General features: G+C 43.8%; 1 protein-coding gene across 1 annotated transcript in view; it reads right to left on the bottom strand.

Moving 5' to 3' along the window:
- Positions 1-5,183: 5,183 nt before the first annotated feature.
- The window catches only part of UBL3 (ubiquitin like 3), a 310,133-nt gene continuing 295,680 nt past the window's right edge, over positions 5,184-19,636 (bottom strand). The window contains exon 5 of the mRNA XM_078657134.1: positions 5,184-6,656. Within this exon, the coding sequence (XP_078513260.1) occupies positions 6,604-6,656 (53 nt within the window). The 3' untranslated portion in view covers positions 5,184-6,603. The remainder of the gene's footprint in view (positions 6,657-19,636) is intronic.

Below are 19,636 nucleotides of genomic sequence, written 5' to 3' on the forward strand. Positions count from 1 at the left end.
CTGAACACGATCATGCATTTATCCTATCTCAGTACTAACCTACTGATGTGCATAAATTGGAATGGGGAGAACAGTGATCTTCCTATAATCAGTATTATATGTACTTGCAAATGACTCTTTCCCCCTTGATAGAACATCTAGATGCTGCACAAATTAGTGTGTCATAGACAGATTCCACAGACATGTGGTCTATTGGTGAAAAGGCAGTGCTTAATTTATCCTAGTGTTAGCAGAGTGTGGGCCCCAGCACTCATATTGGGGGACCAAGGCTTATTTTTCCATCATCAGACTTTGACCCACAGAAAAAGAGACAGGCAGAAAAAGGGAGAGGGAAGAGAAAGATAGGAAACAATGATAAAGGGGGATACAGGACTGAAAAGAACCTGCAAGAGTGAGATAAAAAGACAGAAAATGTAGGGAGATGGCAAAAATAAGCATGATGTGAAATCATGTCCAGGCAACCATGATTTTCAGCAAGTTGGAGTTGGGCCTATGAGAAAATCTTTGAACCTCCGAAATTAGTTCCTCACAAATTCAATTACAAGGGCAGTCTTTATGGCTTTCTCAAATCGAAGATGGCTAGATGCTTTTCAGATAGGACTGAGTGCATTTCAGAGCTACAAGACTCAGAATTGAAAGGACCAGCTTCCAAGGTATTTTCTTGAGGCAAAAAAACATTGAGATATTGGTGTAAGCACATATGAAAAGGTAACCGAGTTGAACACATGTGTTTCTCTCTTGGGAAGCAAGGAATGACCAATGCCAAAGAATGTCTTATTTACAAGGTAACAACATTTAAATATCAGTCGATTAGTAATAGTGAGACAGTGCACTGAAAAGCCTGCACAAGACACGTGTCTAATCCTGCTATCAAAACTCAATGCATGGGTTATAATATTTTTTACGTAGAAGCCTACCAGACAGCAAAGCGGTCTGGTTTTGCTAACAACATCTTGGAGACATTCAGAAAGCTTCCATGGGAATGCATTCTGCCCATTGCTCACCATTGGCTTTGTGGCTTGTAACTCACAATTGCTTGCTTTCTATTTGATGGCTCTATTTGTTTTAGGCTGTCCAGCTTCAGTTTGTCCCTTCCTTTGCCCACATGCTATTTACCGTATTCTTCCACCAGTACAGGACTTCTGTAAATAGACCTTTAAATCTTGTTCTTATCTTGTCACAATAGCTGTGCATTCTAGGACAGAGGTAAAATGTCAGGCTCGGTCTTCCAGGGACCTTGGGGTTTACTTTTTCTTCTCCGACTTCAAAGTGAGAGGGTTTATGCGACAATCATGCTGGCTACTGAAGGTGTGGTTGAGGAAGGCTGTACAATGTTAATTTAGTTTTTCTACCACACAACAAAATTCAAATGCCTGTAAATTAACTGTGCAGATATTTCTGAATATTTCAGAATTCGAAAAGCACAAATAAAGAACATTTTTGGTAATTCTGAAGTGTGGTGAAAACAAATATTTAAATACGATCAAAACAAATCAATACACTAGGTGTTATTTCCACACATTGTGCGCTGTATACTTTTATCAGTAAAATTGTATGTCTGTGGAAATGTGATGGTCATTTCAATTGAAGATGTGTTGTCTGTAATGGCAGTACATTGCCACATAATGGATACTTCAGTTTACCCTATTCCACTCTACTCTGCATCACTCCACACCACTGCACTATACTATGCACCACTCCACACTGCACTCTACTCTGCACACCACACCACTTCACTCTATGCTCCTCCACTCTACACTAATCTACTCTATGCACTCTACCCTACTGTACACCTCGCCACTCCACTCTACACTACTCCATTCTGCGCCACTCTACTCTGCAACACTGCTCTCTATGTCACTGCACTCTACCCCAATACACAGCACTCTAAACCATTGCAATCAATGCCAATCCACTCTACACCACTGTACTTTACACCACTTCACACTACTCTGAAACAATCTACTCTATGCCACTGCACTCTGCTCCACCAATGCCTCTCCACTACTAAACTCTACTCTCCATCACTGCACTCTACACACTTTACTGAAAACCAATGCACTCTACGCAACTATACACCACTCTGCAACTCTATATGTCACGGCACTCTATTCTACTCTGCACCACTGCTCTCTACACTACTCCACATCAATGCACTCTACCATAAACCACTGCAATCTACGGCAGTCTACTCTGCAACACTGATTACTATGCCACTCTGCTCTTTGCTACTGCACTCTACCCTACACCACTACAACTCTATGTCACTCCACTCTGCAACACTGCACTTTGTGCCACTCTTGTCTGCATTACTGCACTCTACTCCACACCTCTCTACTCTGCAACACTGCGCTCTATGCCACTGCATTCTACCCTGCATCACTCCATCCTATGACAATTCACTCTACTCAATCTACTCTATGCCACTGCACTTTATTCCACCTGCCGCCCCTCTACGCCACTGCGATCTACATCACTACTCTATGCCAATGCACTCTACCCTGCACTTCATTTTACTCTGAAACAATCTACTCTACATCTCTGCACTCTGTCACTCCACTCTACTGCATTCTACACTGCACCACTTTACCCCTTTTCTCGAAGCCACTTTGCACTACACCATTCTACTCTAAACCACTGCAATCTACTCCAATGCACTCAACACCACTTTATGCACTCTACGTCAACTAGTCTGCACTACTACACTGTATGCCACTATACAAAACTCAACGTCACTGCATGCTACACCACTCTACACCATTGCGCTCCAAGTCACTGCACTCTATTTTACTCTGCATCGCTGTACTCTATGCCACTGTTCTCTGCACCACTTAACTATGTGCCACTTCACTCTACTCTGCAAGACTGCACTCTTCGCGATGGAACTCAATGCCACTCTACTTTGCACGACTGCACTCAGCGCAACTCTATTCTACTCTACTATACGCCAATGCACTCTATGCCACTGCACTCTGCTCTGCACCACGCACCTCTACTGCACTCTACACCACTACACTCTGTATTACTCCATGCCACTCTAATCTATTCTTAACTACTGCACTCCACACCACTTCACTCTACACTTCTGCACTCTACCCTACACCTCTCTATGCCACTTCACTCTACTCTAAAACAATCTACTCTATGCCACTGTAATCTAATTTGCACCACTCTAATCTATGCACTGCACTCTATGTCAATGCACTCTACACCACTTTACCCAAAAACAATGCACTCAACGCCAGTCTACTCTGCACCACTGTACTTGACGTCATTTCGCTCTGACACTCTACTCCACTCTATGATACTCTACTCCATTAAACTCTACTTCACTCTACACTACTCCCCTCTATCATGCGTTAGCGCCCTCTATGCCACTCCATGCTACTTTATTCCACTCTATTCTGACACAATACTCCACTCTGACACTATGCCCCTTCACTCTACGCCATGACTCTACAACACACTACTCTGTGCCATCCCACTCACCTACACTACTCCACTCTGTGACAATCTGCTCCACTCTACGCAAAACCCTCTATGCCACTCCATTTTGTTCTACACCACTCCATGACACTCAATGCCACTCCACTCTATTCCTCCTCACACTCTACTCCAGTCTACGCACTCCCACACTCCAAAACTCTACTCCCTCCATGCCACTTCTAGACACTCCACAACATGCCACTCAACTCTATTCTACACCACTCCATAACACTCAACTCTGCTCCACTTTACAACACTCTACATCACTCTCCTTTACCCCACTAACTTTTAGCCATGATGAACAGCACCCAAGCTGGTGTACAACATGGGTAAACATATTGGTAAAGCCAATAGGCCTTGCATAGGCTAGACCTACTGGCTTTGCCAATACTAGTTTTTTTTCTTTTTAGCTAGGCATACATTTTGTAGAAACTGTACCCATAAAGAAGCAAGGATGAGATAAAAGCTCACATGCTCCTGACTCAGTGAGGGAAGTACAAAGTTTAACTTAAGGCAAAATATACTTTTTAGATTTTGGACAAAAAAAAATGCTGAAAGAACATGACCATAGACTTCCACAGTTAGGGAATCGATCTGGTAAGCACGATCTTCATCTTAATTTTAATTCCACATCGTGACTGAAAAGGGGGCTGTCATCTGGTGATCTGGAGCAACAGCTGGCAAATAAACAGTGTATCAAAGTACTTTGGGTAGTAGTTTGAGAGGGCGCCAAAGCTCGCTGGACAAAGGATGTGAGTAACAACAGTGTGCCTGACTAGCTTTAGTTGGAATCTGCTCATCTGGTAGGGCCAAAGTATTTGTGATACATTTCTATGAAAAAGTAATATAGGTCTATTCAGAGGTATCCCCCTTAGTCTGGATATCTTCTCTCCCTCCTCTGGACCTAAAACTATATTGGGAGAACTCTTCCTTCTGTCTGTAGGGCCGAGAGGCCAGAACACATCTTGTAATTCATGCTGGATGTGCCATTTTAGTATAATATTACAGACGTTATACCAGAAGTAGAACGAGCAGAAGGTGACTTGAAATGCCGATAAGGAGAAAAGTCCGAGTTGCCCTTATTGGATTGTTACTTATAGACCATAACTTTACAGAGATGCAACAGCTGTGTCTTAACAAATTGTTGTTTGATTGCGATCTTGTATCATCTGGTAATGTTAACTTCAGCCACAACTAATGCAATACCATGTCTTTCAATGGAAGGTTTCTTTTTTTAGACACAGCAACTTCTGACGTTCAATCAAATATTAAATGTTGGTGGCCTAGAGCAATCTAAAGAAATTGAAAAAAATATATATTTTATCCCTCAACATCTATCTATGAGCTGTCTTTTAGCTTCCAGAGAGAAAACTTCAAGAAATTTAATTTTATACTTCAATGGACTTGTCAATACTACCCCAGTTACAAGCATCACATGGCTGACAAAGTGCACTACCAATATTCTTTTATTTAGTTTACAGAAGAATCAGTACAGGTGCAGAAAGAAAATGTTTAGTGCTATTTACAATTGGTTTGAAAACTCTGTTCTATACAAATTTAATCCCAACAAGAATGAACAGCATTTATGTAAGACGTCCTGCATATAAAGCATCCTGTCAAAGCAATATCAGTGAATAAAATAACCGAATTACAATTATATGCTGCTGACCATTTGGGAAACCATTACACGTAACACATTTGTCAGGGTTGTGGACGCTTTTATTAAGTTTACAGAACACAATGTCAGCTTAGGACTTTGAGTTTATCTAAAAGGTTACAGCTTTTAATATGGAAGATAATTCTATTATGCCATAGGCCAATCTATTTTAAGAACTATAGTTATGCATTTCATAGGATTTTATTAAATATATTCTACACATCTGTAATTTCAACCAGGAAGGGTGCTTCCCCGGTGAAAATAATATAAAAATTTAATATTTTTACAGGTTTAGATGAAACTATGTCATGCTTTAGTGCTGTGCAAATTTCTTGAGCATATTTCTCAAATTACGTGTAAGAAATCAAGGATGGGGTGGTTGTTGGAGTATGCCCGCCATTTTAAAAAAATCAGCTTCCGGTTTTAATGCAGTTGCAAGCACTAATACAAATGCAGGTTACATAAAGAAACCGAAGTAGAACCACAGAAGTCCGTTGAAAGAAGCATGACATGGGATACGAGGGTACAGATGACAGGAGGAAGTACAGAAAAACACCAATTCTTGATATTAAGTTCAAATACAGAACCTTGATAAGTAAAGGAGGTCTTCTAATATATAAGCACAATAATAAAAGCCCGAGAGCTACAGGAAATGACCCCTCCCATATTAAGGCTTGGAAAAAGCACTCTCCGCAGGTTTGTGCTATGAACATGCACCCCGACTGATGGCGGAATGAGGAGTGCCCCAAATCACGGGATAGAAGAAATTCAGATTCGACAGCCCCCCTCTGCAGAGTGCTTTTAAACGACAGGCACATTTCGTTTTCTGTTCATCCAAGGGATTAGATACCGCAGTGTCATTCTCGTGTTTACTTAGCATTCTATGCAGGGACGGCCAGCCCGGCTGAAGTAGTACAAGATTCACTTTGCTTTATAGTTTCTCTTTCGGGTGGCTGCTAATGAGCTCCTTTTAATTACGGAATAGTTCTGCGCTCCAGTGTAGAATAACACATCATATATAATTCATGGCCGGCTTGTACAGACTTCTGGTGATGAGAAAGGCGGTGTTAACCAATTAGTTTAGTGCAAACTGAATCTAGAAAGCCGGGACTGGTTAATTCTGGTTACTGGAGATGCCTGGTGCCGCCCACGGCTTCTGCTGTGGAAGAGATTTCCTTGTTCCCCGGAGACACTGATTGCAGCCGATCAATAACTGGTGCACTACGCGATTATTCACCACAAGCAAAACAAACGGGAAGCAAGGCAGGGCGAGAGGGCTCCTCCCCTCTCGCCCTGGGTCTAGGAAAGAGAATGACGTGTGATATCCCAGGTCCATGGCGTCACAGACAGGCCGTCCGTCGTCCGGTGCGTCTCTGAAGCAATGCAGGGGCTCTTCTAATCCAGCAGCATGAAAGACAAGACTATATTACACCACACTTAGCAGGCACGCTGCACAGTGCTTACAGGATCACGCAGCAGTTGCTCTCGCCTGTCTTTTCACGGTTCCTCTGACCTGCAGGCAGCAAAAGACAAAGGCGGTTTATTAAAGAGGAATGGAAAAATAGCAGTAGTGCACTCTTAAACACACAATTCAAAGTTTTTAACAGTTCACATTTCAAAACGCACAGCATTATAACTATATATATTGCACCCCACTCCCCTCCTTTCGGAGACTCCCACTCCCTCACAAAGACTTTTGACCTTTTTATATTCTCAACTTTTTCCCACCAGAAACGGACCACTCCATCCTTTGCGGTCACTCGCTTCTCTTGCTCCTTGAACATTATCTGCATTTACCACCCCCATTTCCAGGAGGAATTCCTGCACTGCAAAGAAAGTTCCCCGGAATCTCTGTGCCAAAGCCACACTTTTTGTTGGTCAGCTCTTGACATTCAATCGTGGAACAGTTCCTGAAAACAACCTTCAATTACCCTTTAGTGCCATTGCACATTCAGAGCGTTACATCTTCAATCCAGAAATAAGCAACCTCAGAAACACTCACAACTGTGCCAACCTTGGCTAGCGGCGGAATTGTAATTCACCATTCCTGGATATTTTATTCTTTCAAAACAAATACCATCTTATACACTTTACATGCCAAATGTAGCTTCGGATAGACCAGGGGGCAGTAGTAAGGTTTCGAAACTCTCGGATTATAATACATTTGTCAAACACATTAAATATTTAGTCAGAGAAATGTAAAATATATATTTTTTAAGTTCTTTAAAGTTGTGGTATTCATGATAGTTAAATGAGTAGCTCAAAAAGGACGTAACCTCCATGAAGTGATCACAAAAGCTTCAGCAAACATTTGATCACCATTTTACAATAGGTTTCAGTTGAAATACTTTAGACAATTGAAGGCTGGCACCTAAATTGTCGATAAAGAATTTTAAGGGAAAATAAGTCTACCGTAATTGTTGTTTGTTAAGGTAATTAGTTAAATTTTCTTGTGTTCAGATTTGCTACTGAAATTATACTTTTGCTCACACTTTAAAGAAACTGCAAAACATTGTCATTCTATACACAAAGTGTGTATAAAAAACGTTGATTTGGGGTATGAGCTAGAGATTTTTGAGCTTTTCCTTGTCTTTACTAGGTTGGAAAGGCTACCAGTTTATTTACTGATTTTGCTGCTCATTTGGGACTTAAGACTTATTTCTGTTTTCACATACTCTGTATAACTCTGCTTCTGAAAGCCTTCATGGCATATATTCTGAATCAGCTATTCTGAATTTTGAAATCAGACCTTTAACTTTTTATTGATCTGGATATTCAGTAGGGTCTACTACTTTTAAAAATGGTTTACTCTGCTAATTTGATTGGGGAGGTACCTTAACGCAGGGACACAGTGCCTCATGAAAATGAGGTTTATCAATCTCTCCAATCCAGTATCCCATGGGAGAACTGAATGAGCTAAATTATGGGTTGTCTAAATTGTGTGGTACAGTTTTGATCCCCCAACTGTTTCACCTGTTAAGACCTTAGCTAATAATTTAAGCCTGTACATTTAATTAAACCCTTACGCATTTCCATTTACAAAGGCACATCTTCACTATTGTACAAATAATAAAATGACTTAATCCGGAACAAAATGGGGGACTATGGGGCTTTTTATAGCGGTCCAACATAAATGCCCAGTCAGATAATGCTATCTAAAGGTATGTAGTTCCTCTCATAGTGGTGCCTGGGAGAAAAAGTAAGCCAGGCTTCCCTTGTTTGTAAATTACAAACTTGGTGGTGTGCGGTGCGGAAAAGAGTGGGAAATTCCTTCTTTCGGAACTAGGGTCCTCACACACCCAGCAACCAAGGTGTCATGCTTCATCATATGGACCTGCTCCTCGTTGGGTCGGCGCTGCAATACCCAACGGGCATCCATAAAGGGGCTCTTTACCGGAGATCTTTTGTTCCTTGCAGTATGATGCAGTGGGGGTGTGTGGGCCAAAGCGTGTGGCTATTGTGCAGGGATGATTTAAAAGAAGTGGGATAGTTAATTAAACCCTTATGCATTTCCATTTACAAAGACACATCTTCACTATTGTACAAATAATAAAATGACCTAATCCGGTATCTATCATAGGCATGTGGTCAGATCACACTGAAGAAGTATGGCGGTGCAAATCTTGCATGTTTGTATGGCCACCGTGGCAAACCAGAAATACTAGTTTTTTTACAGTATGCAAAGACCACTGTGTAAAAACAAAATGTGTCGGGAGTCTCCGGCGCTTTATTCAAAAGTGAATTTTGATGCACCAAAATATAATTTCCTTATCCAGCAAAAATAAGAGCGGTTGGGCCCTACCTGCAACCACCGGCTCAAATTCTGCACTGGTTTAATCAGTGACAACCACATGAATATTGGTAGTGAGCATTCATGAGGGGGATGAATGAACATGGATATGCTGAGGGGACCAGGGATATTAATGGTATGGTAGAGAGACCAGAGTGATTTCTACTGAAGAGTTCTTGAAGATTCTAAGTGTTCCATATCTAGTAGTGAACCTGGAGCAGAGGGTCTAGGAAGACACTGACCACCATCAAAACTGTACTGCAAGGAACAGAACCCAAGGCAAATTGTTGGCAGGCATTCAAGACTCGTGCCAGTTCTTACGTTCTTCAATTCCAAGTTTAAGTATTTGGAGAATGCTGTGAGGGCATCTAACTTCCACCTCCTGGGTGGTCCTGGTACTAAAGTAGGATGAACAGATGAAGGTTGTTATGCAGGTTTCCTGCATGAGGTGTTATTTTAATTGGATGAGCCTCCTGAATATCCACGAGAGGGCTTCGGGGAAGTGATGGGGAGGAACGAATAGTTTCTTACCGGTCGGTGTAGTTTTGCAGCTTGAAGATCTTTCTGGATTCACTATGCTGTGCATTATTCCACGGTCTAGTGGTTGGGTCCGGAATCGTAGTCATTTCTCTTTTTTTTCGTAGCCGAGGTGGGCGTCGACGTCCCACCTTTTGGTGTCCTTCCTGCGACGTGGGCAAGCTTCCTGCGGGAGCTCCCACCTTTGGACGCCATCTTCGGATTCTTTTTTTCTTGTTTTTGTGTTGTGTTCGTGAATCCTTTTGCAATGTTTTTAAGTTCTTCATTGAAAGTAAATTAATTTCCACTTTGTCTTTTCAGGTGTCTGTTTGTATATTATCCTTGTATTTCCACTTTCTTCTCCTGCATCATTCTTCTCGCGGAGGTGGGTGGGTTCGCTAGTGAATCCAGAAAGATCTTCAAGCTGCAAAACTACACCGACAGGTAAGAAACTGTTCGTTTTGCAGCGTGAATCTTTCTGGATTCACTATGCTGTGCATAGACTTTGTAGTGGTTTGTTATGTTTGTGGCATCTGGGTGGAAGATGAGCGGTGGTTGTTGAATATATGTAAAAAGCACTTTCTGTCCTACTTGTGCTTCCTTGTTCATTTGTATATCCACGCAGTAGTGCTTAGTGAACTTGTGCACTGAAGCCCATGTTGCCGCCAGGCATATGTCTTGAATGGGTGTGTTTGCCAGAAAGGCTATAGTTGCTCCCTTTTTCATGGTAGAGTGGGCTTGTGCCCCCTCTGATAGTTCTTGACCTGCCTGCTTATGGCAGAATTGTATTGTTTGTGCGATCCATCGTGCGATGGTGCCCTTTGTTACTGGTCTACCCAGGAAACTGCTTGCGAAGGACATAAAGAACTGCTTTGTTTTCCTGTGCTCTTTAGTTCTTTCCATGTAATGCAATACTGCCCTTCTAGCGTCCAGAATGTGCCGTGCCCTCTCTGCGCTTGTGGATGGTTTCTGAAAGAAGCTTGGTATTTGTATTGTCTGGTTCATGTGAAACCTTGACACCATCTTTGGCATAAAGTGTGGGCCCGTTCTCAACACCACCCCGTCATTGTGTATTTGGATGTAAGGTGCTTGTAGCGTTAGTGCTTGCAGTTCGCTTACCCTGCGTAGCAAGGTGATTGTCACTAGAAAGGCTGTCTTCATTGTGAGCATTTGTAGTGAGGCCTTATGGATGGGTTCGAAAGGAGCCTTCATAAGCTCTGTTAGGACTAAATTAAGGTTCCATGCCGGTGGTGGCATCCTTTTGGGTGGTGCTAACCTTTTAGCCCCTTCCAGGAATCTTTTTACTACTTGTGATGTAAAGAAGCTCTTTCCTGTCTCTCCTCTTGTGTAGGCTACTATCGCTGCTAGGTGTACTCTCAGCGAGGTGGAACTTAGGTTTGATTTTAGCAGAGGTGTTAAATATTTTAGCACCGTTGATTCCTTTGTCATCTTCTTGTGCAGTTTTTTGTTTATACACCATTGTGTGAATCTTTTCCATTTTACCACCTAGCACCTCCATTTGGTAGGTCTCCTTGCCTCTCGTAGCACCCCCAGTCTGCTCTCCGGCAGTTTCAGGTGTGCAAACTCTATGTCTTCAGGAGCCATGCCGCTAGACAGAGGCTCTCTGGTTGGAGTACCTCTCCGTTTTGCATGACGAGTAAGTCCTTTCTTTTCCCGAATTTGTGAGGTGGCCCCTGCGCCATCTCCACTATTTGTGAGAACCATGACTGCCTGGCCCACTGTGGTGCCACCAGAATCAGCATCATGTTGCTGGTTCTGCATTTGCCGAGTACCCTGTGAATCAGTGTTATCGGGGGAAAAGCGTAGGCAAATGTTTTAGACCAGCTTATCCATAGGGCATTCCCCTGGGATTGTTCCCCTGGTTGCCTCGATGCGAAGTATCGGCAATTTGCATTCTGGTTTGTTGCAAATAGGTCTATTGTTGGAGTCCCCCACTTCTTGAATAGCCTTTGTGTTTCTAGTGCATTGAGCTCCCACTTGTGGGATGCCTATATCTGTCTGCAGAGCTAGTCTGCCTCCACGTTGTCCTTCCCTGGTAGGTGTATAGCTAGGAAGTCTATTTTGAGTGGGATGGCCCATCTCCATATGAACTGGGCTAGGTTGGATAGTGGGATAGATTGTGTTCCTCTCTGTTTGTTGATGTAGAACATCGTGTGGTGTTGTAGGTTTGTATCAACACTCTTTGCCCGTACAGTTGTTTCTGGAAAGCTTTTAGGGCGAGGAACATGGTCTTTAGTTCCAGGTAGTTGATGTGCTTGATCACATCTGTTGGAGTCCACAGGCCCGCACCTGGAGTTGATTCATGTGTGCTCCCCATCCCTTCTGGGATGAGTCTGTGGTGATGGTCACAGTTGGGTTTCGTGGTGTTAAAGGCTTCCCCTTTGTTATGTTCTCCTTGTTCCACCACGCTATCTCCTCTTGCACTGCGTGCATTACGACCACTAGATCTTCCCAACTCCCTGTAGCTTGTGACCATTGTTGTTGCAGCCATTCCTGGAATGGTCTCATGTGTAGCCATATATTGGGAACCAGGTATATGCAGGACGCCATCAGCCCCATGATCTTGATCGCTGTCCTCACTGTCAGAGCTCGCCCCTTCTGGTACTGACGTGTCTCTTTCAGCAGGGCAAGTGTTGTCGCTGGGGAACACTTGCCCTGCTGAAGCTGGGGAGCTCAGTATGGTGTTGATCTGTGCGTCTAAGAAGATCTTCACTTGTTCTGGTTCCATTGTGGATTTCCCCCAGTGTATTGAGAATCCCAGTTCTGTTAGCGTTTTTGTGACCTGCTGTGCATGTTCTTTGCGTTGTTTGTAGGAACTTGCTTTTATTAGCCAGTTGTCGAGGTAGGGGTATACATGGATCCCTTCCCTCCTTAGGTGCGCTGCCACCGCTGCCAGGCACTCGGTGAAGACCCTTGGTGCGAATTTTAGTCCGAAGGCCAGGGCAGTGAACTGGTAGTGTGCTTTGTTGATGGCAAATCTCAGTAGATGTTTGTGCTGCCTGTTCATGGGAATGTGTAGGTAGGCGTCTTTTAGGTCTATGGTGGACATAAAGTCTGCGTCCCTTATCTGAGGAATGACTTCTTGTAGAGATGTCATCTTGAATTTTTGTGTTCTTATGTATTGTTTTAGGAACTGTAGGTCCAGGATGGGTCTTAACGTTTCGTCCACCTTTGGTACGAGGAAGTGGTTTGAGTACACTCCTTTGTTTCTTTCTTTGAATGGTACTGTTTCTATGGCTTCTTTGCGGAGTTGTTCTTGTGCTTCCTCTATGAGTAGCGCTAGTTCTTTTGTTGAGCGTGCTTTTCTTTTTGGTTTCCTGTTTGGCGGTTTCTTTTCCAGTTCTATGCAGTATCCGAACTGTATGATATTCATTATCCATTTGTCTGTTCTTATTTTCTTCCATTCCTGGAAGAAGTGTTTTAGTCTGCCTCCTACTGGTGTTACATGTTTGTTGATTTTTAGTCTGTGTAACCCTTTTTTGTTGACTTTGTTGTGCCCCTCCCATAGAGCTGTCGTGTGGGTGGGCATGCTTGGTGGTGCAGAGTCACTTTGAGGTGGGTTGCTGGCACCCTCTTCTTGTTTGCCCTCGTCCATTCGCCCTCCCGCGAAAGGACTGGCCCCGAGGCTGGTATTACCAGGTTTGTTTTTGCTAGCCCTGCTGTGCATGATTGTCACCCTGGTAGCCCTGCTGGAATGTCTGATGTGACTTTCCCGGCTGGTTTCTCCCTCTTCCGTTTGGCCTCCATGTCAGTGTGCCTCTTCTCATTCCTCTGAATTGCAAGGACCCCATGGACCTTGCAGTTTCATTTTCCTTTTTGAGTTGGGTGAGTTTCTTATCCACTTGTGCTCCGAAAAGGGTTTCTCCATTGAAGGGGGTGTTCAGAATGTTATTCTGTACTTCCGGCTTGAAGCCTGAGATCCTCAGCCAGGCATGCCTTCTCTCTGTGACCCTGATCATCATGAGCCTGCTGGACCTGTCTGCCGCATCCAGGGCTGATTTCAGGCATGAGTTTGCTATATTCTTGTCTTCCTCCACCAGGTGTGTTGCCCTCTGTTGGTATTGCTCAGGGAGGTGTTTGAGCAGTTGTCCGACCATGTCCCAATGCTGGTACGTATGTCTGTTGAGTAGGGCATTAGAGTTGGCAATGCGCCAGTGTACTGCTTTATTCCTCACTATTTTCCTTTCAGTGAGGTCTATGCTCTTACTCTCTGTCTGCTGGTGGGCCTGAGTTTGTGGGAACGTTGGCCCTTTTCCTGGCTGTTGCTGCAATGATGGAGTCAGCTGTGACGGATCCCTGGATGTAGGGAGGATCCTTAGAGAAGTGTTTGTATTTCTTCTCTGTCCTAGGTGTGACAGACCTGCAGCTTGCTGGTTCTTTGAATGCCTCCCTCGCTTGGTCCAGGTAGCATGGGGAGGAATTGACTCCTGGTTTGAGTGGGGAGCAGGGTCTCTAAGAGGAAGCAGGCATTTGGTTTTTCTTCCTCCAGTTTCACTCCAAAAGCTGTTGCCGCGTTCCTGATGACCATGTTGTAGATACCAATGTCATCTGGTGGCGAAGGCCTCGAAGGATACGTCTCTATGGCCTTTTCCGGGCTTTCGGCGTCGAGGTCCTGCCAATCCAGGTCTGGCGCCAGCAAGGATGCCGAGCCCAAACTTGTGTGCTGGTCTTCCTCGCCTTCCTCGTCATAGTATAGGCCCTCTTCCTCTTGGTGTTCTTGGGGCTCTGGAGTTTTCGGCGGCTCTTTGGCATCAAACTCCTCTTCGTCCTCGACGATCGTCGTCGCCTTCGACGGGATGGTGAACCTCTTCATCCGCTCATCGAATTCTTTTATCATTTGCAGGATGTTATCCATTTCGGCCTTCAGCCTTCTCTTTTTCCTTTCCATCTCGGCGGCCTGTTCGGCGTTGAGTGTTTCGGACGATATCTTCGAAGTAGACGTCGAAGTCGCCTTCGGGTCCTTTTCTCTCGGCGTCGAGCGTGTCTTTTCCGGGACGTGCTTCGACGACCTAGGTTTTTCTTGTGTTTTCGCCGTCTGGGAGGCCTTTTCGAAGGATCCGCTGGGCTATTTGTCCTTTTTCGGTCCAGTGCTCCTTTCGTGGACTTAGGACTCTGTTTTTCGAGAGTCTGACTCAGGCCTACGAGAGTTTGTCTGGGCTTTAGGGGTCGACGTCTCTCCTACCTCTTTTGATGTTTTCTTATCGATCTCTACGACCGTGAAGTTATCTGCTTCTTCGGCGATGTTGTCCTCTTCCCCACTGCAGAGGCCCAAGTCTCGAAGCGACGGAGGTTGACCTTGGCCTAGCATGCTGTAGGTGGCTCTCCTCTGCCTCTCTCTCACCCCGAGGGTCTTCGGGGTGAAGAAGGAGCAGGCGTTGCAATCCTTGCTCTCATGGTCGACCGGCAGGCAGAGGTTGCAAACTGGGTGCTGGTCCTTCTGTGCGTATTTGTGGTGGCAATCGCGGCAGAATTTGAACGTGGTCTTGTCCATTCCTGCGCTCAGGGGGCCCACTGTGTGCGCATTCTCTTTTGGACGTCGAAGTCTTCGGTGTTCTCCTCCTTCTTCGTCGTCCCGGCTCAGTGGTGTTGTTTCTGGATGTATTCTCCAAACTTTTTCGGTTGATTTCAGTCTTTTCCTTCTTCTTTTCTCCAAAAACTCTGGAACCTCTTGGTGACGATCCAGACCCAACGGCGGGAAAAAGAATCTGAAGATGGCACCCAAAGGTGGGAGCTTCCGCAGGAAGTGTGCCGACGTCACAGGAAGGACACCAAAAGGTGGGACGTCGACGTCCACCAGGGCTACGAAAAAAAAACAAGAAAAAAAAAACCTACGATTCCGGACCCAACCACTAGACAGCGGAATAATGCACAGCATAGTGAATCCAGAAAAATTCCCGCTGCAAAACTGCTTTCATACAGTTTGGAAACTCAATGAAAAGGTAATCAGTATTTATGGAATCGGGCCTGAAGAGTGATGTAATTTTTGGGACTTTTAGAAGTGTTCAATTTTCCTGATGTGTGCCTTATCACACAGCGCAGGCCACAACACCTGTAGGTCATAAACATAACTTTTCCATCCATGGAAGAAGAAGCATGGTTATAGCTTTCTGGCTATCAGCATCTTTCCCTGAAGGCTAGAAGATTCTTTACTCAGCTCAAAATACTCTGCGGAAATTTTGATCTGCAAGCTGTTAAAATTACAAAAGCCCTCAGCAGAGGCTAGGACTTGATTATGGTGAAAGATTATTTTATTGTGTTATGACTACTTTGGTCTGACTACATACATTACTTAGGGTGGCGAGAAGAAGGATGGTCCCCCTTCTTTTAGCTAAATTGAGGTACCATACTATAGCCTGCTGAGTAAAGAGTCAAGTTGCGGTATACGCTATATGTTGTTATACGTGATGACCTGGGCATAACCCCGTCTCTTGTGGTTTCCAATAACATTAGTTAAACCCAAGAAACGTTTTTAATGGATCATGTTTGCCTGTTGGCGAGCAGGCCCAAAAAGTGTGCTAGCAGTGCAGTGGACATCTAGAATAATTGTGCTTGCTGGACTTGGAAAGGTAGACTCAAGGTGCTTTTTTCCCTGCGGTCATCCAAGGACATCTTGGTTGGGACAGGTAATGTTTTCTTTGGCTACTTCGTCTGGGTCTCTAGTTTAGTTTGTTATTGTGGTGTTCTGATTTGGTTCACGTTGTTTCTAAGGCACTCAGATGTTTTTAATCCAGTACGATAATGGCTTTCCTAAGAACATCCTAAACCCGGATATCAAGAAAGTGAAGCACTTAAGAGGGAGTCAAGGACACTGCGTGCTGTGTCACTCACATTAAATGAAGGAGAAGCACTGAGCCGTATCTGGTGAATTCTGTTCTGAAATGAGCAACAAAGGTGACAGTCTCCGGATGAAACGTCTATGAGCGTTTGAAGGGAAATATACCAAATATTTCAAGTGTGGTACACATGGAAATATTTCCAGCAGCTCCAGCTGTACTGTACATTATGTTTCGTTCAGCAAATGAGTCAGAAGAAACCATTTCTCCACAGTTTGCAAAGGGCAGAATGTGTTCAGACTGTGGAGAAAATATTCACAATCTGATGCTGCAGCCTGAATGTTTAAACTTACCAGTAGTGGTGGAGGAGCTGGATGTCACCTCAGGACATAAATACGTTTTACACTAAACTAGATAGTGTGAACGGCTTCTGGAGGACTTTTCCTAATATAAAGATCCGAGTATCTCAGGGAAAGCTCACAGTGTTACGATACAGTCTCGTTTATAAGGATAAGTGCTCAGAAAAAAGTAGGCATAAAGATGTTTGTTTTAGAAGAACCTACTTTGAAATGGGATATGCCCAAATCCACCAGGTTTTTAACGTGAAATTTTGGAAGCTCAAGCGGTCTCCTAAAGCAACTTACAGAGGGTGAGGGTCTAATGACACACAAGGTGCAGCCAGTTCCCCATCTGATAAGGTAACCAATCAAGAACAGGAGTGATTCCTGGATGAAAACGCCATTTAAGGCATCCGAAGTTACAATGTATTTGGCTCCTGTGGTTCTGGCACCATGGCTAGGGTTTGCCTGCCCATATATATCGACTCATCAGGATTTAAATCAGAACATTTCGGAGGATGGGCATTCTTCTATTAGGCACTGTGGACAGGTTGAGCATCTTAGCCGATGCCAAGGTGTTTCATATGGTAGAGCCACCCTCAACATCAATTAACATCTATACTGAAACAATATTCTTCTTATATTAAACTTATTCACATGCCATTTAGGTTGGCCTCTTTGGGCACCGTTTTTAGCGGTATTAGTTGGGAAAGAAATTATTCTTTCCACATATCTTGATATGTGCCAGACATGTAAAAAATACTTGAACGGGGCTGAAAGATGCGACAAAGAGGTTGAAAGACAGTGGTGTGATTTGTGAGGAAAGAAAATCTCAAATTAGGTTTTCAGCAGTGCCTTTTTTAGGCCACAACATTTCAAGGAAAGGTGCAAATCTTAAAATCAATTTGGCGAATGCAGTGAAGAAGGCCGAACAAGAGTGAAGAGAGCAGTTCAAATAACTCTTCCTCGTGGAGGACTGCTCAGAGTTTATACTTTGGTTCATGTGTCTGTTTCTTGATATAGCACTCAACTCACTCCTGGAGGAGAATCTCACAGGCTGTGTGAATCCCTTCACGGCTCAGGTGTGAAAAGTACCCTTTGTGTGTGGGGTGGGGGAGGGGTGGGAATAACCCAGGCTGGGAAGTACGCTAACACCAGTTAGAAGCTCATTTATCATGAACAACAAGGTCCAGTTTATGTCAGAAGAAATAAGAGGATTCCAGAGGGGAAGTGGTGAACAGTGCCTAATCTTTAAAAAATAAGTGTCAGGGCCCTAAACAGGAGGCCACTGCAGCTTGCACAACCTATTGCCGCTATCATCGCTGCCAATGACGGTACCAAATAACTACTAACCATCCCCCCCCTGCAGGTGTGACAGTTCGGATTATTCAAAGTCCCAAAGCTAAAGGAATGGCCGGGAAGACAGGTATTAGTCATTTTTAATGTAGATTGTATTCATGAACAACAGCTGTTGTTCTAATCTCTAAATTAGATGAGCTGCGCCACCATGTGGTCGACTGTCATAAGTGCTGGTGATGACAATTAAGTGCCTGTGCCCAGAACCAGAAATCACTGGTTCAAATTAAGTACTGATGGTGGTAGAATATAAGCACAACGCACTGAACCAACGCCAAAAAAAGTTCTTGGATTATAGGTTGAATAACATGATGAAGGATTGCTCTCATCTTGCGGTGGTTAACAGAGTTTAGTGAACGAGTGCACTACAAAACATCGCATGAGAGTATAAAACATGCTGCGCAATGTCACAGATCCATCTCTATGTGTTTTGCTGGCAATGTAAAGGAAGGTCGGAGGGAAATGTCATTAATGAGAGGGTGACGCATATAGTTGCCTGGTATCATGATGCTCTGAAAGAATTGGAGTGAACATGTAGGTCTACACCATGCAGTACTGCAGGTGTGCCACAACGTGTTTCTCTCAAAGAAAGGGGACAGGCACACAGTTAACATGCCATTAGTTAGGCAGGCTAGATATAGTTCATGGACAGTATAAAAGTGTTTGAATGTTCCCGAACCAGAGGGAAAAGAGCATGTATATTACAAATGTGGCTGTGACAAGACTCAGCAAATGAAGGAGGTGGGTAACTGAGTAGTGCAGCTGTGATAAAATGTGTGTTGTATTTTTGGGGTAAGATCAAGGGGTAAGGAGTAGTGTGGATGTTCTAGGATGGTTAGACGTTCAGCAGAGTAGAGTATGTGGGAGATGAGTGTAAGGTAAATGAGGCAAAATTCTCGTTACAATGATGTGTAGCACCAATGATGTGCAGCACCCGCTAGACAGACTACCATAAATGCGACATGCCTGGTTCGAAAATCATGTTGACTAACGTTTTGTTTCTCCCTTACTATTCTGTCATGTGATAATTCTTTTATTAAGAAGAGGAAATTGTATTGATTTACAAAGTTAGCTTGAAACAATCAGATCAAATGTGGAATGCTGTACAAGAAGATGTGGACTGTGAAGTGCTTTTCTTGTCAGTGTGTGGCACAGTAGTGTGTGGCTGCACCAAAAGGGTTCAAGCCAGATTTCTTTATTTTCATTCGCATTTTGAAATTCTTGTTCATATGACAGACGGATCATTGCTGGAAGACTTGAGGATCGCTGTGTTCCAGGAGGCATTACCTGTGCTAACAGATTACACCTACCCTACAATATGTCTTAAAATGTTGTATTGCAAAGTAGATAAAAGGGAAGAATCCTATTGTTCTTCAGAACTTTCTTTCTGTGAGAGTTCTGAAGGTACCTAGGGTTTGGTTAGTGAATGGGTAAATAATTCATTTGTAAATTAAGATGCTTATTAACAGAGTTTCTGGAGGCAGCATGCTCAGACTCCACAGTCTCCTAATGGCAAGGGACAGGAGAGGCGGCTGAAACAGAGACATGGTCTCGGATAGACCTAGAGATCATGCTACCTGCAGAAGAGATTATATTGATGGATGCTTTTCTTCGATACACCTCTCTGATACTAATTTTGAAATCAGCCAGGACTTCTGGTGCTATTTTTTTAGCACAGGTCAAAATAGGTGGCATTGAG

This window comes from Lissotriton helveticus, chromosome 8 (assembly GCF_964261635.1).
Source record: "Lissotriton helveticus chromosome 8, aLisHel1.1, whole genome shotgun sequence".
Classification (NCBI taxonomy): Eukaryota; Metazoa; Chordata; class Amphibia; order Caudata; family Salamandridae; genus Lissotriton; species Lissotriton helveticus.